Raw genomic sequence first — 23642 nt, 5'->3', positions numbered from 1 at the left:
TTTTAACTGCCTTGAGATATTTACCACGTTAGCCAAGTTACGTGTCAAAAAATTACCTAATCAAAAGATCCAAGCGAACTCAGCTACAGCTGATATCGAAGTAATGCACTGTTTTAAGTAGAAATCACTACCTAGTTGTAGTGACCTGTTTCAACGCCTGTGTTTGGAACGCCTTTTCTGTTACCTGTTCCTGGTTTTTCTGTCTCTCTCTCACTCTGCCATATTCCGAACCCCTACATCTCTCAGTACAGTGCAGAGTAGCAAATCGGAAACTCGCATCTGGTTTACCTCCCTGCCTTTCCCCTCTCGCTCTATCTGTCTATTGCTGATGTGGCACCCATTGACCCAAATAGGCGTCAAAAACCTTCTTTGAACAGCACAAGCACAAGCCCAGCTACATATGCTCAGTGGCACACACAGAGGTTGGCGTGAAGAAGGTTCACTGAAGAGCGTTACATACCCAGAAGTTCCTGGGCCACACCCACAAGCCCAAGGGCCAAGAGAAACATGTCCCCTGACACATTCCCAGACGTCCCAGTTGCTCCTACCCTCTGGCACATGCCTAGCGGCCTTATTGGTACATAACCTTGCACTGAACTATCTTACGGGTAACTCCACGAAAACGCCCACATAAATGTAAAGATGTGGGTCAACTCGCACAAGAATGTTGTGCATTAAAAGGGATCACGTGCATTACCTGTGGATGAAAACGGAAGTAACTTGGCGCGTTGATCGCTGAAATTTGCTGCTTCTCTCTCATAATACTTTGGTGCTGCGTCACGTTTCTACAAAGTCGAGTGTCTTGCGATTAAATACGTTTTATTGCTGGATGAGACTTCCCCTCGCCCTGGAAGACGCACCACAGTAGCTCAAAGAAATTCTCTGCGCGGTACTCATCGCAATGTGGTGCGGTGGCACCAGAGCACTTAATTTTCTAAATAGAGAGACTTTCGTATTGTACATACCACATTTTGTGTTTCAATGGACCATTCTCTAAAACTCGGAAAGCTTCATATATATGAAATAGCGTAGGTAATGTGTCCGCAATGTTTCTCTTTTCTTGGCGTCGCATTTAAGTCACCCGATTAGTCCTCATAATTACGATTAAAGAACTATGCCATCCTGAAGTGTACGTAAAAAGTGATATCCCACATCCGAATGCTTTTCATGACGAAATAAGCTGAACTTAACCCGTACTTGTTTATTCAGACTGAATTGTCGATCCAATCTTGAGGAAAAAAGTAACGCTGATTCTACAGAATTTGTCTCTAGGTAATATTGATTTTCACTAATACCACAACCGAAATTGGCCGACGATATAGCCTTCGCCATTAGCATACATAAAAGCAAATAAATATATTGGCCCTCTACGAAAATTCGGGAGTGACAGTATAGTAACAAGTTAAGATTACATTTTCCGTGAGCGGAAAAATCAGGCCTTCCATTAGTTAAGAAATTTAGACATCTAAGCCTATGGTGCACTGCACAAGCGATGCACATATTCAAGGCAGCCCTGCGGCGTGATGCAGCCGAAACATCCGAAGGCAACATCAATTTTTTTTTATATTAAGTAACCTTAGCCTGGTCCAACAAAAGTATCTTCTTCCGAAATGCAGGTACAGCCGGCACAACACTATGAAGCGTGCAATCGCCATTCTGTGCATGGTCGCTTCGGCAACGAGCGGTGTGCTGTCGGTGCCCCGGTCCCACGCTTCGTACAGAAGCGTTCAAGAGCGTATACGGCAGCTAGCGGAGGAGTTCAGCGCTCTTCAAGGTAACCTGCATATATCTCGTATCTGCGTGTCCCTAATACAACTGAAAACGTTAAAGCTAAACTTATTTTACCTACACATCTGAGCCCCCCCCCCCCCCCCCCCGCCATCCCTGCCACTGTGGTCGCCTGTCTGCCTGCCAATCAATTTATTGCCGCGTAAAACGCAGCGATCCCATTGACAATATACTCAAAATTTAGTCGCTCGCCGAGGAGTTGCAATCAAAGGTGGGTCAGTCCTGGTGTCTACGTAATCCAAGCATCGACTTCGTTCACCGATCCATACCAATGCAGCGAGTGTCCTTTCATGGACGACTAAGAAAGCGTGAACTGGACACACATGCGCACGCACGCACACACCCACACGTATGTGTATACACACAAGCGTTTCTGTGTTTGTTCATTATGCTTTTTAAGGGGTTTTTCCAGTTCGTACCTCCCTAGTCATCCTTTTGGAATACAAACCCTCCCCGAATTTCACTCTGGTCATTTAAAACATGCAATGTCGTCTTTAACGCAAGCTTTTCCTTGTTACACTAAAATTCTGATAATCGTGATTATACTCCTTCATGTGCGGAAATTCCGTCTTTGCCTGTTCCCATGCGTTGAACGTGGGTGTCTCGTCGAATACACGTAGAAGTGTAGAATGAGCGGTGGTGAGTGGCATCCCATGTAGGCCACGGCACGATGAGGGAAATTCACGCAAGTTTTAGAGGCCACAACATATTTGCAAAGCAAGGACGAAGGGCTTCTCGCTGGGGGATGGGTATGTTTGACCGCGAATTAGTCGGTGATGTTGAAGTGTTATGCATGTACTGTCTCTAACTTTATTACAGCTATGTGCCACGCATCTCTGCTCGCAATGTTTCCTTCATCATGCACAAAGCCTCGCAATAGCCGGCATTCTGTCGCTTCATCTACGTCGCCTACTATGAGACTATGTGATGTTTAGTTTGTAGTTAGGCAAAGGTTTAAAAGAGTTACATAGCCAGATGTACGTCATACGCGTAGGTGCAAAATACTATGCCCAAGACCAGGCGCTGTGTGTCTCTAAGCAAAGCAAATATACTAGGCACTTCAACAATACTTCGCTTAAAGTACATTACCGTAACTCTGCTTCTCTTTTTGTCACGGTGCGTTGACGTAAAAGCAGAAGTATTCCAAGAAAAAATGAATCGATTTTCACGCTTACTATTGGGAGAGGTTTTACCCAGAAACAAAGCAGCCCAAATTTTACAACGAAGCAGCATCGGCGCTTGTAAAATGTATGGGCACGTCTCCAATCGGATCGGCATTTCCACACGCGTCATCGCACATTTCACAGAAATCACTGTTGCTCACAAACACACATAATTTGCGAACATCATTGTCATCACGCATGCAATATAAGTCACACCTGCCTCGCTATCGAATTGGCAACAACGCATAGTTCAAGTTTCGCATCCCGCGAACCAACCCTGTGCTATCGCGACACCTTGCTAAGGATGAGCACCTGCAAGACAGGGCAAGCAAGCGGAAAAAAACGCACTCGCCACACCAGTTGCGTCACTAGACGGGAGGGGGTCACGTACCGCCCGAGTGTTCAGCCAGCTGAAGGGCTGCCGCCCGTTGAGCAGCGACGGTGCTGCGGTGGCCACTAGAGCCTTCGTCTTCTCCGCTGCTCGTAGCCGGCTGCGTTCGACGTCTACGCCGGGGCAGCTGAATGAGCGGATGAGCAGAATAGCGTGAAGCAGATGGGTGCTGATGGAACAGCGTAAGGCGGCATTATCTTTTAGGCACTTGTATGCGTGGCGCGATACGTCATGACGCCAGCTTTATCACGTAAGATGTGACGCACATGTTTGGCTTAGAGTTGCTGTTATTTTTAGGTGATCACTTCAAAAACACGCTACTGGGCTACACATGAAAACAAAAGCAACCGGAGGAACAGAGATAAGATCCGCAACAAAGCGACGTTGAGCGTAAAATGTGTCGTGTCTTACTCTTTTGCTCATTCTGTTGCTCGATATTACAGACGCTTGCTCAGAGCTGGGCTTCCGCATGCAGATATGGCTTCAAGGCCAGAAAGCTCGAAGGTCGTTTTCGCTACTACAGCTATGCAAAATGCGCACTACATTTACTAAGTATGAATGGTGGAATATAAAACGGAACGGTGAGTTTGTAGGGTAGGGGGAGGATGACAAGCCGTGCAGCCGCACCGGTTGCCGTGAAGCCATGTAACGACACTGCGCTACACTACATCCACGCCGAAGATTCTGTCCGAATGAGCAACGAATGTAAAGCCACGCAAGACACCATAATGCTTTCAAATCTATTGCCTAGTCACCACACCATGTATTCTTTGTTGATTTCTCTTTCATTGTAATTGCAGTCAAAATTTCTTCATGCTTTTTACTGACCACAATGAAAGAACTAGTAATACTTGAATCTGTAGACCAACCTTTCTTGAAGCTAAGCTTGTAGTCGTCGCATACTTTAGGCCGCACAAAACAACGTAATTTTAACAGACTCCTAGCTAAGCACCGCTAGAATTTCGGCACAATGCTCAAATAGCATCAGATGATGTAAGTGCCTACTAACGACAGCCAAGCTGCCATAAAGCGTTAAAGAAACATGGTAAAACATGCAATTATAAAACCTACGGTGTTCCGTCGCTTGCGATGCGGCAGTCAAACGCTGCAGGTCGTAAGACCGCAATTTGCAATGTGTACTTTATGCGGTCATTTTTTTTTTCATATAACATCTTTGTTACTGCTCGCCGGACACCCTCCATACGTGTATATTACCCAGAATATTTTATTTTTATAATAAAGTAAATTTTTTTATATAAAGCCTATGAGCATTGTGAACGTGCTGTTTTTGTAGGTGAGTTCCTCGGTAATGTATGTTCACTGTGCAGAGGAACTTTGCCGGTTGCTATTATGCACGTACTAGGTTTGAAATGGGATAAAAAAAATCTTGAATTTCGGGCACTTTTCAATGTCTAAAAGGATATCGGTGGAGCCTTAATATGTGGCCGCCTTCAAGCTTGCCATGTAAGAAACTCCCCAGGCTCTAACAGAAAAGTTATGTAAGAAATTTTTGTTAATTCTTCTTCTAGTATGTGTGCCTACATTTGGAACGTATTTGTGTAAACACCACAATTGCTACGCACGTATATGTTTTCTAAAGAAATATTTCTGGTGTAAACAAGGATATTTATACTCGGCGAAATCACTTTATTGTTTCCGATTAGAGCGAAGCCGATACTGCATTCGTCAGCGCCATGAAAATCCTGACAGGCCCGAATTCGCTTTCACAATTTCGTACGAAAGTCAAGGTACAGTTCTTTAGAATAACCATGAAGGCTCGCCACGAAAGGAGTCTTCTAATCTCTCCCAATTTGATTGCAGACCTCGGCGTTGACTCTTATGTCTTTCAATATAATGTGGTGGGCCTCATTGCCTCAGGATAGTTCTACCTAACTTCCCAAAATCGATTGTGGAACCACAATATAAAATTGTTTATCCCTCGCAAACGCAGAAGTGTGAATAGATTGCTGCCTTGTAGCTTGCTCAAGCGGCCACTTCGGCAGCGCTTCACTGAGCATGCAAACTTCAGTATAGCGTGTGTCTGAGCAACGTTAGCCAAGCTGCTGAACGAAAGAAAAATATATTTAAAAAAGAGAGTGCAAAATACAATTTTAAAACCAGCTGTGTTGGGTCGTCAGAGGTTTGACTACCGAACAACATAGGTCTCAACTAGTGCCTTATATCATGCATAAAAAGTTTTGATGAACATATTGGCTAAGATTAGCTGGGCGAGTCTATATTTACTGTCGTTAGTCATATGAACGCGTGCAGCAATTTTTTAACTGCGATAACTCGTCATGACTTGGTTCATATCTATATAGATATGAATTAGTTTTCCTGTGGAACATTTTGTCATATTTAGCCGTTTTATGAAGATAAGCATAGCATACTGCTTGAAGGGGTGCTTGCATAAGCATTTCGCGCAGAGGTGCCCGTTCTCTGTCGTGTACTGATGTCCTTTCAAAAATGGCATATTTTCGCCGGAAGGCACAAAGATTTTTTATTCGATCAGCCAGGTCTGGGAGAAACTTCGAAAATTAACTCACAACACCCAACTATCCTTGCAAGTTTTTTTTTTTTTTTTCGCTGAAGGTTTTGGAGCATATTGGTAATCCTTTCAATAAGTTATTGTTTGGTTTTATTCCAGCAGCGCTGATTTTGTCAATCATGTACTCCATTTAAGGCATTACTGTCGCATGCATTTATCCCAGTTAAGCGTTAAGCTAGAGGCGACAGCAGTGTTGGAAGAATACGCAGACTCTCCGTATGCGTTTCCCACGTGGCTCATCAGATAATGATCTGATCCACAGAAACCCGCATGCTGGGTAAGCTTTTAAGTATGTATGTCATCGTCCTGTGTAGCACTTCCTGTGTAAATCATCCCTAATTTGTAGCCTTAAAAACCCCTAACATCCTAATTGGCTTATGAACACGCAGTTTCTGTATCGCTATTTGTATCTGTATCTGCAACTGTAGGTTTCTGTATCCAGCGGGACTTCATGAAAGCCGCTGTTTCCATCCAGTTTATTGAAATACGTCGCGAATGCCAGCTCGGTCTCAATCTCTTCATGAAGGGGAAGTTGATAATGCTCCCTCTTTATCGCTTGATTCATGCTCCTGGGTTCCCTGCAAATACACAACTTCACGTTATACTTACTCACAGTTACAAGTAGGATCACCCAATCAGACAGTTATTGAGCTTTCATGATAATGGCTGATGGTTTCAGGCGGTCCATTTCTTGTTCAAGTTGAGGTAGCCAAGCGATCGGAAACACGTCTTGAAGGCTCTGTTACTCGGCGGACACCGTCTTTCGAAGGTCATTCTGTACTCCCGTTGCAGCTTGTCAATACCTGAGAACACGCTCTAACACACTTTTCATAAGCAAAAAGAAAACAGACAGACCGTGAAATAGTTAAACTTTATTACGAAGGGAAACCAGGCGTTAAGTGTATCAGACGTCCTTCCGTGGTGGAGCATGAGAAAAGAAAAAGTCGTTTCTTTGCAGGCACCTGGACAGGTGGATCGATTGACTTAAGCGATTGTTTGCATGATAATGTATGCCTGATGCACAGTGCTTCAATATAGCCCGCCATTTTCTGTAAATGCTAGTTCAAAGTTTGGCATCCATCCTGTCCTTTGTGTACTTTTCTTCCTCCTCCACAACTGAGTTTTAAAAACACTGTCATGTCTTTAAATTCCGGCAGATAGCGATTACACAGATCTATTTATCCTTACACGTCAAATCCTTGCTTAATACTCACCAAACCGAACTGTTCACTCCCTTCAAGCTGCAGTGTGGCCTGTTTCTTTTTTTTCTCAAGACGAAAAAATCCACCGCACGGCTCTGGAAACCTACTTAAACATAGAAGCGGACCTTTCCTATGTGCTTAATTTCGTTTCTCTCGTAACTACGAAGATTAGCTTCTGTGGCCAGGGGACGCTGTCGGGCAGTCAATGCCTGTAAAGCGCATAGCGAAATAGTGAAACTTCGCTTCAGCAACCGCATCCACCATAACTTTACGGCACCGCCAAATATGCGAGTTTAACAAGTAAACCACGCCTTCGCTTATCGATGCTGAGGCTACCAGCCGCAAATATTTCCTGAAAGTATAAATATTGTTAATGCTGCCTTGCACAACGCCGCTTCGCTGTGCTGCGTTTTCAGCCCTTGCTGGTTTCCTTCTGTAGCAAAGAGCAAAATGGCTTAGCTTGTTGCATTCGGCACCAGTTTTAGGAAAAGCTAAGCATGGTCTAGAATCGTGACCTCCGACACAGTAGCCATGTGTGATGTGTACTTGGCATCTGTCTTGCTGCTTTTCGTTGACGTGCTTTACAAGATTAACATTATTTTTCCTCGCCCCACATTCTACTTCGCGCAAGTCCAACTTATTCTTCTTTTTGTTCCCTCTACGGTTGCCTCAACGCCTGAATCCTTCTAAGCTAAAAGTTTTTTCTCAAAGGTTCCTGTTTGTAGTTCCGCCAACTCCTTCATCCCGCAACACCCAGTCTCGCAGTCTGCCAAAATACAGCTCCTTTGTTTCAACTGTAGGTCCACGAAGAACTTTTCCAATAGACAGTTTTAGTTACACGTACGTAGAGGCTTCACGTACGCAAACGTGAAAAGCCTACCTACCTTAAGTGCAAGCCATCTGAAACGCTTTTAGCTACACGTACGCGACGCACGCCAAGAGGGACCCCGTAGCCCCATCTATCGGGAAATGTGAACACGGCGGTAGCCAATTCACTCCTGCCGCCGTGTTTCGATGCGAGCCGTCTGCGCGCGCGCGGACCGCTATCGCTTTTTCGTGATCTTGCGGAACACCCGCGCGAAGCTGTCTACGTGCGCCAGAAACGCACGCAAAGAATTGAATCTCAGGTACGTCCGTGAGACGCGTGCGCGCCCGCTACGTTATACGCATGCACACTGCTCCCACGTAGACGCTCTACGTATGCAAAGCCTCTACGTACGTGTAACTAAAACTGTATAATGATTATCCGTCCGCTTGCATTCTGTGGCATAACACGTATGTACCTCGAATATGTTTTGTTGGTTTGCGATGAACAATATACCTCGAAAGCTTCCGCCAGTTTGTCGTAGTTAGCATTGTCTTTATCGCTGATGAATACGCAAAACGATGGCCTCTTGCCCGGCGAGGTGAAGAAAGATGGCTGCTTTCGGAGCCTTACTGAGTTGATTTTGTGGTTTCTTTGGCTCTGTTGCGATGAAGTAAAGCTGCATACAATGCTTCAACTTCCGTCAGTTGTTAGGCGGGTTTTCACAATAACGTTGTTACTCTGCCGGCAGAATCTTTGTCATGGCTGTACCCGTGGTCGGCGACGCGGGCTGGCCACTTCTGGCACCTCGTATCTGACTGATTTCACACGTGCATCAGTGTCTCGGTAGTCAGTGGCTTTTACTAGCAGTGACATGATTTACATCGAAGCTGTTTATGCCTAGGCGAAACACTCGTGGTCCGATCAGAGAAAGCCTACTGCGGGGGCATGAGCCGTGGTTTGGGGGAGGCGGGGGGGGGGGGGGGGTTATGGGCCATAACATTCGTCTTACTCTACGGACGGACAAAGTTCTCGTTGAGTTGAAGGACAAGCTGAAACACTGCCCTCTCACTCCACGCATATGGCGAACCAGCGAGGCTGAAATGTGCGGCCCCCGTTTTTATGTTGACGTCGACGTTGTCGCTGCTCTACGTCGCGGACCCGAACAGCCTGATCCTCGACCTGACTTTGCCGCTTGTGCTCCGCATTGTGGGCCCGGTCTTCTGCAGAGGCGTCGGCGCGACGCCAATGAGAACTATCCCGCTCCTGCTTTCGGCGCTGTTGTTCGAAGGTCAGCTGCTCCTCGGGAGAACGAATGATGCGTGGCGTTACCATAGCGAAGTCGGAGAGGGAGAAACAATGTCACTATAGTGTAGCCAATGGCGCGCCACACTTTGCATTGGAGGGTTTTCGTGGCCGGACCGCGAGGGTATCATTTATTTATTTTTTATTTATTTATATCAATTTATTTCTTCATGTGGACCATCATAACAATGATGGTCCACATGAAGAAATAAATTTGCAGCGAAGCTGTGTGTGCCTAGGCGAAATGCTCGTGGTCCGATCATACAAACCGCCCGGCAGGAGCTAAGGCACGCCATTGGCTTCGAGAATAGTGATGTTCGCATCAGGGTTGATGATGCTCGCAGCAGGAAACACGCGCAGCAGTGTCCCTCTGGCTTCGAAATATTATCAAAAATGTGCCCCAGTCATTAAGTTAATGAAATGTGCGGCCCCGGTGTGCCGTTTGGTAACTATACTGCAGTGCACAGCTGAATCATAAACACTATAAATAACGCATTAGGAAACACAATTGTGTAAGATATTTCAGAAAGGCCTTGATGAACCCGCTGGATTACCACAATGAACCAGTCGTTGCACAGTTCCATGAAGGTGATTAAGCGAAGGCTAATGTGTGGTATTTCAAATGAGCACTGTGATAAACACAATCCGCACATTTGCGTAACATCTTTGAGAAACACAGAGGCGTATCGAAATCGTCGGATTTGCTCCAGCGATAAATGTCGGGGCAGCATTTTACCGTTTCACTGGTTTACAATCTGTAGGAGCTGCATGGGTGGTGTTTTTATTTTATGCAGGCCTCACTAGTACAGCGGTGCCAGCATGCTACACGATACAATGTGCGCTAACTGTTACGGACGTTTGAAAAAAAATTAGTGTAGCGATGCGTATTGCGGGCAACTGTCATCAATACGTGTGTGAGCCTCAGATGTGAATGCACCAAAGAACTTTATAAGAATCAGGACCCGCGTTCACAAAAAAGTGTTTCCTCGTAACTGTTAATAAGATGCCAGCTCCTAAGGTAAGGTACCAGATAATGTTAATAAGATACCAGCGAACTCGTACGTTTTAAATATAGAAGGTGGTCAGCGAATCACAAGCGCCATTTAGGGTCTGTAAGCTGTGGTAACTCGGTCCTTGACATTCATGACATGGCAATTACAGGAGCACAACGACGTTGGCGCTACATAAGCGATGCTGTCAGCCCATACCGTGATGTGAAACTTAGCGAAACGAATTCTACGGCAACGACATAATAGCGAACAAGCAGAGGTATATAAATAACATCGTGTAACTATAGACGGTCTCTTGGCGTTATTTTCTTCTTTCAGATTCCTTCCGCCCTCGACACTGCGCAGACCTCCTTCACAACGGCCAAAACACAAGCGGTGTGTACACCGTGTTCCCTAAGGCCACTGGCACTTCAGGACAGAATGTATACTGCGACATGGACACTGACGGCGGAGGTTGGACAGTAAGGACTTTTTTATGGTCTGCACAATACGCTGTGGCGCATTGCGCTGTTCCATTTGCACAAGCGAGTGTCCACTTCGTGGAATTCATAATGCCGCTTTGGCAAATTACAACTGTCGGCTTCCATTGTTTATGAAGTCGAACACAGTCGAGGTTATGTGTTGTTATCCTAGGAGTGCATGAAAATAAGCCGCTGTTCATATAAGCCGTAAGAAAATACGCCACTGTTCATATCAACACTGTCTATATAAAAGCCGTACGTGCATCTGCTGCACCTGAAATAAATGTACGCCACTTTATAAACTACACTACGGTTTAAGGCTCTATATAACCTCTCGAGCCTAACACTTTCTTGCATGTACTTGTTCGAAATAATTTCCCTGAACTGGACTTAGTGGTGGTGCCTCAGGCATCACTATGGCATTTACCATGGAAGGCCCCGCTGAGGTAATAAGCGAAAACCTAAATTCATCGCACATAAAACGTCTTCATTGTATACATCTTAGTGAGCTTGCTTTATGAAAAGATCACAAGAATAATGTTTATCTATTTATTGACAATTGTGCGTTGCTCTCTAGCATACCTTCCCTTTCTAAAATGGCTACCGCTTCGTCATCACGTGTAACCGAGAGAACTAGTATATCAAAATTTGCGAGAGAAGTGGCGCGCCGCGGTGTATGAAAAAAGCCGTGTAAGGGACGGTGTGGGAGAAAGATAGAAGAGAGGAGAGTGTAACGGCCCCATGAGGCGGAATGCGGGCGACGGTGTGACGAAAGGGTGAGGAGGTAAGCGGAGTGTCGGCGGTGACCAGGCATGCAGCCAGCGCAGCAGCAAACGCTGGCGTAGGCTTAGCCACCATTGCGCATGCACTATTTCGCTTTCACCGTTGCCGCCGCTAGGGAAGCCGCTCAGCGTGAGCCATGGGGTCCCGTGCTTACGCTTTGATCTTGAACAATGAGTGACGCAACCGATTCGAATGCTTCATCTGCTGCTGCTGCTAAACGAGCTCCCCGAGCAGAAGCTCAGCGTCGCCGCAAGAGCGCCTTGTCGTTCAGAATCAGGGGGCCAATTCATAAAGTTTTAAGGGCGAAAGCCTTTTTATGCTGATGGTGAAGTTTCTGTCAGCAGAATTTGACCGCAGGAGCGTCCGCCAAAACATCATCCTGCCGTTGAAGACAGAATAACAAATCAAAAGTGATTGATAGCGACAGTTAGTGAATGATAACGCTATAAAGGAGATTGCTAGAGGTTAATAATGACTACTAATGACTAGGAAACGACCAATATATCTAATGACTGCTCGTTATGACCACAATTCATTACAGAAAATTAAAAGGCTTACTAGTGAGCAATAATGACTAGTAATTTGATTAAGTAATAATTAATTGATGGGGTTTTACGTGCCAAAACCAATTTCTGATTATGAGGCACGCAGTAGTGGAGGACTCCGGAAATTTCGACCTCCTGGGGCTCTTTAACGTGCACCTAAATCCAAGTTCACGGGTGTTTTCGCATTTCGCCGCCATCGAAATGCGGCTGCCGTGGCCGGGAGTCGATCCCGCGACCTTGTGCTCAGCAGCCTAACACCATAGCCACTGAGCAACCACAGCGGGTAGTAATTACTAGTAATAACTGTGAAATGGCCATTAGTTCTAAGGAGAGCTTGTAACGAGTACAAATGTTTAGAAATTACTAAAAATGCTCACTAATGACCAGTAATGACTAATAATCACTGAAATTACTTGTAATGACTGCTGATGACCATGATTTGACCAACATGTCTAACAGCAGCTTGTAATGACCACAATCGATTACAAATGACTGAAAATGTTCAGTCTAGAACAGTAATAACTAAAAGAAAAAAGAAACAGAGAGCAGGCAAAGGTAATGAGGCGAATGATAAGATCAACAAGAGTAGGCTTTTGCTGTTCACGCCTTAAAAAATATTGAGACCCTATCATTTTTCCTTCAGAAGTGCTGCTTTTCATTTGCTGGTCGTCGTCGCTAACAATATGTCTTACATCACCATTTTGTGGCACAAATGTTTTTAGCGTAAGAACGTTTTTTGAATACGGGTCTGATTCCCTCCCACAATACATAGCGAATTCGGAAAGCTAGTAGCTGCACTCAAAATTTGAATTAGGGAGTAATATTAAGAGTTTCATTACAATCTGTGGAAAATTTTCTTTATGGTCCCTCCAACCATAGAGAGAGAGAGAGAGAGACAACTTCATGTAGTCGCCTGCAGAACGACACCATGACTAAATGGCGCCGTGACGCGGGCCCTGACGTCTTCTCAGCGGGTGGTCTCTACTCAACTCCAGCGCGTGTTACTCCCGCGGTTGGTCGCCCTGGGGGGCAACGTTCCGTCGGTTTCACTCGGCCTTTGTCTTTCAAGAGCCGCCGAGACCTGCTGGACGGCCCAGGTTTGGCTTTCGTGGTCGTAGCATTCCGCCGCAGCCGCGAGTCGCGGAGGAATCGTTGTACTTGTCGAAGCCTCATTGGGAAACTTGGTGAAATCCCATAGGATGTGCGTCAGGGTAGCCCTCTCACACATCACTCATCACTCTTTCATCATCATCTCTCATCATCACACATCACTCACATATAATTTAGGGTATAGATGAGTCATTAATACTGGGGTGGGTAAAGAACCAGTTTGTAATTGTCTGAACAGCACCGCCTCCGCTCGGCTCAGCGCCGGGTGCCAACCAACCATAAAATCTAGCTAGCTTGTCAGGAGTAAAACTGGGTAATACACTCGATGAACACTACTTTAATACAACATACAGAGAGAAGCATACGCGAGGAATACAGAAATAAAACTTTGAACTGCGTAAAAAAGACATAGTCTGTCGAAAAGTTCCCCTGAAAGCAGCTGGGAACATGTGGGGTCATCTGCGGTGGGTTCGTCGAGATTACGTACTAGGGAAGCATCGGACTGCTTGTACCTCACCGCCAAAAACGACGGCGAGTTCTTACATCCAGTAGGACTACTTGCCGTGCATGTTGGCGTGGAGATCGTCCCCTGCGGAGGGCATTCTTCAGCTGAGTCCACATGCATGCTCACGTCACCTGAATTTCCCAAACCAATCCTGCGATCCCCGCGGTTACGTCGAATCAGTCGGGCCACTCGCGAGAATGAAGGTTCGCTCCCATGCAGCTGCATAATCGGGGCCGTAGCTGCGACGGTGCTGGCGATCTTGTTGATAAGGATACGTGAGAACAAATTTTGGCACCATGTTACAAGCCCCATGATACGAAATTCCGCATCTGTTCTACGGAATAGCACAAGCAATTCCAGTACCATACTAATTAAGCCTACATAGAAAAAGTTCATGTGTAGGGTACACAACGTTGCATTGTAGTAACGGCAAGCCAGGTATTCACCAAAAGAGTTGTTCCTAAATCTAACTCTTCATTGATCGAACTTGTGTCCAAAAAAACAGGCATACTCAGCACATCGCTATATCAATCGGCGAGTGCAGTAGGCCATCATCAAAATCTGATCCGCTGGTCCAGCGCGTCGGCTTTTTACAAAAGAGTCATGCTAAACTCGAACGTAATCATGGCTCCTCGTGCCCGTTCTAGAGTGTACACCGCTATTCACATCGCGAATGCACGCTGATTACACAATGCACGTCCGACAACAGCAAGAATAGGCGGAATCATCGACAATATTCCAGACAGTTGCAACGTATGCGCGTAAACCTCGCGCTGAGCGACAAACAGCTGTTAGTAGGCCTATGTAAAAACGGTCAGCGAAAAATGAATAAAATGTACGCGCGTGTCAACATAAACATCGCTTGCTGACAACAAGCTACTACCACTTTTCGAGTTCCTGTGTCACTCGCTTCACCAATACGAAGTCCGTAGGATCATTTTCTATATCTTCGTATTGTTATGGTGTGATTGGGCTGGACCATGCAGCGCAAGAGGGAGACAAAGAGGAAGTTGTGGACTGTCGAAGGCAACTGTGACCTTTTTACCAGCCTACGCGTTTGCCACTAGCTTTTCCTTACTAAAATAGTCATACATACATTGGTTGGGTTGTTCTTAGAGGGTCGGTTGTTCTTAGAGAAGTACCACAGAGGAGTCCCGCTCCAGTACAGGCCTCGAACATATAACTCGTTTCAACAGTAATACTACGTTGGGCAACTATATTAATCCAATGCTAAGGCATTATCGCTGATAGACATCATGAGATGTGTTTTGCCGCAATTCCTTTCTGCGCATGAGCATTCAGACATCAGCGTTGCTTCTGGGCACGTTAAGTGATTGATTCACCGATTCATGTACTGATTGAACGATTAATAATTTAGCAGAACTGACGTATGCTTATTGGCAAGACTTCGTCAGCATACATAGGCTGATAATTCCGTTCCGGGCATTTGCATCGTCGCAAATCATCTTTCCATGTAAATGCAGAATAGTTTGTCCGCCGAGGTAGCGACCAACCCAGCACCAAGAGCAGTAGCAACAGCCAGGCCAAACACGGGAGTGTAGCGAAATATATGGTCGCTTTATAAGCGGCCTTTAATTTACACCACCAGTGTCTTCTTATTATTAAAATATGGCTTATTTTTTCTTAAAGAAGGATTGTATTCTTACCTTAATCTAGAGCCGACCTAACATTGCTTTTGTTCGTCGCCATCTGCTATTCTTCTTCGTTCATTAACACAGCCAGCACCCGCAATACTTATTTAGCAAATACTGTGTTCTTTATTCCAAAGACGACAATCGATCCATTTAGAGATTTTATATTTCTAAATACTTGCGATCTTCTTCTATCAGCATCTCACGGCTGCATGGTATTATAGCATATAACAATGAGGTTTTCGTAGCGAACTTCTTTTCAGATATGGCACCTGATTGCTCAAAAAAGATTTCAACCTTCTGCTTCGACTTTGGTCCCATATCGCTATCGTAAAAGTGAAGGCAGTAGGACAAGCTATATATTTATGCCTACATGATGGCTTTTCCCTTTTTTTAGGTTATCCAACACCGCGGCCAGTACGGAAACCCTGCATACTACTTCTACCGAAACTGGACAGAGTACGCCAACGGATTCGGAAATCCCGCTAAAGAATACTGGATCGGTACGATGCAGCGTGTACAGTGCAAGAAGACATATATTGATTCTGAAGGAGAGTTGCAAGGGTCACTGCTCGGCACTTGAGCGTTGAGAGCTTTTTAGACAATAGAACATGGCGGGTCATTGTGCCTTTCTTAAGAAAGTGCCAAGTCTCTCAATGAATAACGAGTGTGTCCATAACTTTCACCAATGGGCTATTTCACCAACTTCTGCATCCATAAAAAGCATGTGGAGAAATACAATTCTATATTTCCTCTCTTGCTCATCCACCCTCTACAATCTGGTTGCCTGCCTGTATCCAGGTGTATTCGTGCATTCGCCGGCCGATGGTGAATGCAACACAGTTTCGCCTAGTATTGTCTATCCAAGGAGAACTTCCTGAAGTTCTGCAAGTTTCGGAAATTAGACGTTCCAGTATTTATTCGTTTCAAGAATAGAACAAAAAAAGGGTAACAGGAAAATCGCTACATGAACTGCAGTCTGACAGAGCCCGGCCACTGCGGTCGCGGACTCGTCCTCAGTAATGCAAAGCCATTCACACGAGCTCTTGCTGCAAGTATTTGAACATTTAATTAGCAGGTGTTTATGAAAAGGATTATCAGGGATCCTCGACGTAATAGAGTGGAACTTGAAAAGATACCTAAAGCTGGTTGACGCTAAATGAGGATCCCAGAAGATGTCTTTTCGAGGAAAATCAGTTACCTCTGCTTTGGGGGCAATGATCATTTAATGGCATCAGTGTTACAGTAAACTTTTGCCAGTTCGCAACGTTATAGCCTAAATTTGAAGCCATACTTTTGGTGCGCAATTTTTTGCTTACAGGCAACAACGCCCTCCACGGTCTCACATCCGGTGATGAGAATATGGATCTGTGTGTCGTATTGAGCAACAGCACGGAAGAAACTGTCTTCCTTGGCTACCAGAATTTCACAGTTGCGAGTGAAGAGCAAGGCTTTAGGCTTCATCTGGGAAGTTATACAGGAAATAGAGGTGAGAACTCAAAGTATGCGCACACTCTCACCATCCTTTGCTGTCTGCAGGTATTTATAGTGTACGTTCGTCAGATAGGGTTGACACATTGGTAAGATAGAAACTCAATAGCGTCCCACAAATAGTTCATCTGTATTTGGTATTTACTTCTCCAACACAGCGTTAAAACGAAACATTTCACAAAAGCAGCGGCACACATGTCTCCCAAAAACGTATGAAGTGCTAATCCTTGTTATTATGTGCGTCACAACAAGGTCGAATATATGTTCGAATGCGCAGCACTCTCAATGGAAACGCGACATATGACAGCGTCGTTTATATATTTCTCACTGGTTATGAATTTGAATATAAGTCTCATATCCATGTTGCTTTTCGCATGTATCCAGCACAAGCTCCACCTTGCAAGCGGCGTCATATCTTCTTCATCATAAAACTTCATGCAGAAACACCTCTGAGAGTTGCCTAAGCACCTGCCCGGTGTCACTATGAATATCATGAAACTTGATCCTACCAGCATAAACGACAGTGCTGCCACAGCACAAACTGCTGTGGACGGCGGCGCAAGAAAGCTACTGCAGGTGGTGGCGCCAGGTGCGCTAATGACGCTCCGATCATTATCATCCGTTAACGCTACCTTAAACCCGTATCCATCCACGTCAAACCATTAGGAACCGCAATGAACCGTACTGTGACGGCTATTCCGTATGTCGCGCCGGTTCGGCTCAAATATGAAAGCAATCTGCTGTTGTAATAGAGTGCGTCGAGTGCTGATACCTTCGTGCGGGCTGTGTTCTCACCTCTTAGTAAGCGTTGAAGCAAGAGGCAACACGAAGGTCCAATCAATCGCTGCTGCGGGCCCTATCTTGAATGGAATCGTCATACGGGAAAGATGGACGAGCGCGCTTCCTCCTCCGTTAGGTATACAAATGCTCAAGCATTCCAAATCGAACAGTTTAAAGCATGCCAGGTCATTCGTTATTGCATAGAACAGAACGTACCTCATCACAGCAGAGCGAGGAATCCAGATCGTGTCGATGTTTATTCAATACATTTGAATGTACATACGAGGGTTCTAAGGAAGTGAGGCACCATGCTTTTTCTTATTTTGGATATGTGTGCTTGGGCAAACCACTAGTCTTGTTAGGGCTCATAAGTGACTAAATTGCTATTTTTGTGTGCATTAGGGAGTCAGCGACAAACAAAAACGCTTTTGGTATGGCCGCCGCCTGCCGACCTGCACTTTCAGTTGAACTCAATGGAGTTCAATGTGTTTGCGCCCTTCATGCGAAACTCGCAGTTTTTGTGTGTATGACATTAAGTACCGAACAAACGTCATGTCGTACTTCCACGCTAAAACAGCTATCTCTTCTGAATTAACAGGAAATGTGTATTCAAAGAAACAGTAGCTGTTCTGAAATATTGCATGGTTATATGAGTAACTTAGTCTAGGAATTCGCATCTTAACATCAAAAACATCAAGTAGATATATTTCGCGTTCCTGTAGCGAAACGGTAGCATACAAAACATTTGCGCCAAGACAATTGTAATATGCACTGATGGTGCCTGTAATAGTTGGTAATAAAATCTTACAATTTATCATTTTGTATCTCCCAAAAATAACATTGTTCTGTTAGAGCTGCATGCAGCATTAAATAAGAATAGCCGCTAATCCTTTTTTTTCACATAACAATTAGTGTTGATTTAGGCGGGTATTCTTTGGGTTCTATGTTAAGCGGACCAAAAATAGGCTTCATGTGCGCATGAAGGAAGCATTGATAATTGAACGGGTAGAATACAATTGCAAAATGATAAAATTTAGAACAATAAACTTGGTAGTTCTCACGCAAACCTGATGGCAATAACTTGTTGCTGTTCAATGGCAACAAGCGATGGAGTTGTCGAGCAGTATTTCACATCGCTTGCTAACGAAGCTTTCCCTCTAGTCTAAATATTTTAAGGCAGTTTGTCGTGTGCGTGTCATGGCCACACACGCTTATATCACTTTCCGCTTCTCTACCATGGGTGAGCTTTAAAACCACGGCGCTGCAATTTTGCTTTCCTTTCCTTCCTTCTTCTCCGCCCTTAAACTGCCTCTCTTAACTACTACACGCAAAGACAAAGCAACAACGCGCGCATCATATCCCATAGATGAGATGAATATTTACAATTATTGTTAGGGTTATAATTATATTCGAGTGCTGATTGCCGTGCTATCGTTTGTTAACGAAGCTTTCCCTCAACTCTGAATATTTTATGGCAGTTCGTCGTGTGCGTATCACGGCCACGCACGCTTATATCGCCTTCCGTTTCGCTACCACGGCGCTGCAATTTTGCTTCAGAGACTTTCCTTTCCTTCCGTCTTCTCCGCCCTTAAACTGGCTCTCTTGACTACTACACGCACAGACAAAGCAACAGCGCGCGCATGCGATCCAATAGATGAGATGAATATATATATATATATATATATATATATATATATATATATATATATATATATATATATATATATATATATATATATATATATATGTATATAAAGAGAGAGAGGAGAAACAGAGAGAATTATCTGTCATAGCTCTCGTAGTGTAGCCCTCTGAGCCGTTTCCATTGTTTTTCTTTCGAAAACAGTCCTATTAGGTTTATTATAATTACACGAAGGTATTTCACCCTCGTCAGCAGCAGTCCTTGAGATAGTTATTCTGGCGACTAGCTTCCCACGCTATGCGTGCCGCCCTCGCACCTGTTTAAGCTTTTCCCAAGACGCTAGAGTTATGCTATGTCCGCGCAACCTTGCGCGATCGGAAAGCGCGTTTTCCCCTCTTGACCGACGGAGAAGGGAGGCTTTGTTCCGGCCGCAGAGCCCTCCATGTCTCAGTAAGGTGCGTAGTGGTAGTCTCGTGCGTTCGATGCCCTCTGGATGAGCGCATATTCCCCCTCATCTTTTAAGAGGTTCAATAATTACAAGCATTTCTCTCGCAAACCATATTTAATTAAAGGGAATTTTCCATGTCTCAATAATTTCTCTCTTCGTATTCGAGTGCTGATTGCCGTGTTATAGTTTGTTAACGAAGCTTTCCCTCAAGTCTAAATATTTTAAGGCAGTTTTCCTAGTCTCTAAAGCCGCTCGAGTTCGCTCTTCTCCTCGGGTGGCGATTTTTCCAAGAAAGTATGTCTATGGACTATCGCGGACAACATCAGCCCCTTTTCACGTATGAGGCTCGGAGCAGGAGCTATGACGCTTGAAAGTAACGTGGGGCCTGACGAACCAACCGACTGAGCTATCTTTCCGGGCAACATCCAAGGGCCACGAGTTCAAATCACGTGTAATGTTCCTTCCCCCCCCCTTTTTTTTCCTTTTTTCTTTCCTTTTAATGTCTTTTCCTTTATTTTGTCACTGTACGGGAACCCTCTTAAAAAATTATATATATATCCTCAATTATGTATGGCCACACATGTGCAGGTCATAAATACCAGGATCTCTAGCAGAGTGCCATTCATGCGGTATAACCGAGCTCAGATTGATCCACTTTGACTGACCAAATAGGGCACCACTGTAGGTTAAATGAGGCGTACAGCTCCTGCGGGACCCGCCGTGGTTGCTCAGTGGCTATGGTGTTAGACTGCTGAGCACGATCGAGGTCGCGGGATCAGATCCCGCCCACGGCGGCCGCATTTCGATGGGGGCGAAACGCGAAAACACCCGTGTACTTAGAATTAGGTGCACGTTAATGAACCCCAGGTGGTCGAAATTTCCGGAGTCCTCCACTACGGCGTGCCTCATAATCAGAAAGTGGTTTTGTCACGTAAAACCCCATAATGTAATTTTTTAATTTAATTCCTGCGGGGACGGTAGAGTATCCGCCTCCCGTGCAAGAGGACCGTTGTTCAAATCTCGGTGCCGCGCAATTCTCCACTGGAAAATACAAAAAAAAAAACGCGTGTTGAAAAAATTGCACAAACAGGCCTGGAGTACGGCCTTATCATGGTGACCAGAACCGGTAACGCACTCTCTCACCAGAGCAGGATTGGCCACCCTGGTCCAGTACTTGGCCACAACCTCCTATATTTATACAACAATCAAACCCTGGCCCTCAGCCCCCAGCAGCCGCGAAGCAACTGACCACGGCGGCGGTCAGATCTGTGACGCTGCAGAGAGTGCTAAGAATACCTGGCGCCGGACAGGCCGCCATTGGAATCTGAACCTGGAAACGTTTAACGTTAGAACGTTATCTAGTGAGGCGGGTCTAGCAGTGTTATTGGAGGAATTAGAGGGTAGTAAATGGGATATAATAGGGCTATAATAGTGAGGTTAGGAGCACAAAAGAAGCATATGCAGTGCTAAAAAGCGGGCACGTACTGTGCTACCGGCGCTTAGCGGAGAGACGAGAACTAGGAGTCGGATTCCTGATTAATAAGGAAATAGCTGGTAACATACAGGAATTCTATAGCATTAACGAGAGGGTGGCTGGTCTTGTTGTGAAACTTAATAAGCGGTACAAATTGAAGGCGGTACAAGTCTATGCGCCTACATGCAGTCATGATGACCAGGAAGTCGAAAGCTTTTATGAAGACGTGGAATCGGCGATGGGTAAAGTCAAAACAAAATACACTATACTGATGGGTGACTTCAATGCCAGGGTAGGCAAGGAGCACGCTGGAGGCAAGTCAGTGGGAGAATATGGCATAGGCTCTAGTAATAGCAGAGGAGAGGTATTAGTAGAGTTTGCAGAACAGAATAATATGCGGATAATGAATACCTTTTTTTGCAAGCAGGTTAACCGAAAGTGGACGTGGAGGAGCCCGAATGGTGAGACTAGAAATGAAATCGACTTCATACTCTGCGCGAACCGTGGCATCATACAAGATGTAGAGGTGCTCGGCAAGGTACGCTGCAGTGACCATAGGATGGTAAGAACTCGAATTAGCATAGACGTGAGGAGGGAATGGAAGAAACTGGTACACAAGAAGCCAATCAATGAGTTAGCGGTAAGAGGGAAACTAGAGGAATTCCGGATCAAGCTACAGAACAGGTATTCGGATTTAACTCAGGAAGAGGACCTTAGTGTTGAAGCAATGAACGACAATCTCATGGGCATCATTAAGGAGTGCGCAGTAGAAGACGGTGGTAACGCCGTTAGACAGGAAACCAATAAGCTATCGCAGGACACGAAAGATCTGATCAAGAAACGCCAATCTATGAAAGCCTCTAACCCTACAGCTAGAATAGAACTGGCAGAACTTTCTAAGTTAATCAACAAGCGTAAGACCGCGGACATCAGGAACTATAATATGAATAGAATTGAACAGGCTCTCAGGAACGGAGGAAGCCTAAGAACAGTGAAGAAGAAACTAGGAATAGGCAAGAATCAGATGTGTGCCTTAAGAGACAAAGCCGGCAATATCGTTACCAATATGGATTAGATAGTTCAAGTGGCTGAGGAGCTCTATAAAGATTTATACAGTACCAGTGGCACCCACAACGATAGTGAAAGAGGGAATACCCTACAGGAATTCGATATCACACAGGTAACGCCAGAAGAAGTAAAGAAAGCCTTAGGATCTATGCAAAGGGGGAAGGCAGCTGGGGAGCATCAGGTAACAGCAGATTTGTTGAAGGATGGTGGTCAGATTGTTCTAGAGAAACTGGCCACCCTGTATACGCAATGCCTCATAACCTCGAGCGTACCGGAATCTTGGAAGAACGCTAACATAATCCTAATCCATAAGAAAGGGGACGCCAAAGACTTGAAAGATTATAGACCGATCAGCTTACTGTCCGTTGCCTACAAAGTATTTACTAAGGTAATCGCAAATAGAATCAGGAACACCTTAGACTTCTGTCAACCAAAGGATTAGGCAGGATTCCGTAAAGGCTACTCAACAATAGACCATATTCACACGATCAATCAAGTGATAGAGAAATGTGCAGAATATAACCAACCCTTATATATAGCTTTCGTTGATTACGAGAAGGCGTTTGATTCAGTCGAAACTTCAGCAGTCATGGAGGCATTACGGAATCAGGGTGTAGATGAGCCATATGGTAAAATAGTGGAAGATATCTATAGCGGCTCAACAGCCATCGTAGTCCTCCACAAAGAAAGCAACAAAATCACAATAAAGAAAGGCGTCAGACAGGGAGATACGATCTCTCCAATGCAATTCAAAGCATGTTTACAGGAGGTATTCAGAGACCTGGAGTGGGAAGAATTGTGGATAGTAGTTAATGGAGAATACCTCAGCAACTTGCGATTCGCTGATGATATTGCCTTGCTTAGTGACTCAGGAGACCAATTGCAATGCATGCTCACTGACCTGGAGAGGCAAAGCAGAAGGGTGGGCCTGAAAATTAATTTGCAGAAAACTAAAGTAACGTTTAACAGTCTCGGAAGAGAACAGCAGTTTAGGATAGATATCGAGGCACTGGAAGTGGTAAGGGAATACATCTACTAAGGGCAGGTAGCGACCACGGATCCGAGAGAGAGAGAGTGAAAGAAGTTTAATGACACGAAATGCCGAGAGGTCGGCCTGAGGTATATTCCTCTAGCCAGCTACTCGGCATTGGGGGAAGGGGAAGAGGGAAAGAAAGAGGGAAGAAAGAGGTGCATGATGGGTGACGATGACAATAGAAGGAAGATGTAGAACATATGGCAAGCAGTTTGGCATGCTCAAAGTCTACAGTCCAGGCCCCTAATTTTTAAAAAGTTCAGTAATGCCTTGATGGCCTTGAAACTAGACTGAGCGTCTGGCCAAGAGCCTAAAATGACATCCTCCGACAACGGTGCGCTGTCGAGACGCGTAAGGTCCTGGACCAACCTATCACGCTCTTCCACAAACTTAGCGCAGTCACAAAGCACATGACCTATAGTCTCAGTCACATTGCAC

The 23642-nt window shown here is 45.1% G+C and overlaps 1 protein-coding gene across 1 annotated transcript in view; it reads left to right on the top strand.

Moving 5' to 3' along the window:
* The window catches only part of LOC135913080 (techylectin-5A-like), a 40876-nt gene that overhangs the window by 4643 nt on the left and 12591 nt on the right, over nt 1–23642 (top strand). Inside the window, exons 2-5 of the mRNA XM_065445747.1 lie at nt 1617–1774; nt 10531–10673; nt 15666–15771; nt 16590–16757. Of these exons, the coding sequence (XP_065301819.1) occupies nt 1636–1774; nt 10531–10673; nt 15666–15771; nt 16590–16757 (556 nt within the window). The 5' untranslated portion in view covers nt 1617–1635. The remainder of the gene's footprint in view (nt 1–1616; nt 1775–10530; nt 10674–15665; nt 15772–16589; nt 16758–23642) is intronic.

This window comes from Dermacentor albipictus, chromosome 2 (genome assembly GCF_038994185.2).
Source record: "Dermacentor albipictus isolate Rhodes 1998 colony chromosome 2, USDA_Dalb.pri_finalv2, whole genome shotgun sequence".
Lineage (NCBI taxonomy): Eukaryota > Metazoa > Arthropoda > Arachnida > Ixodida > Ixodidae > Dermacentor > Dermacentor albipictus.
The sequence above is the reverse complement of the archived record's forward strand: the minus strand, read 5'-3'. Positions and strand labels throughout refer to the sequence as shown.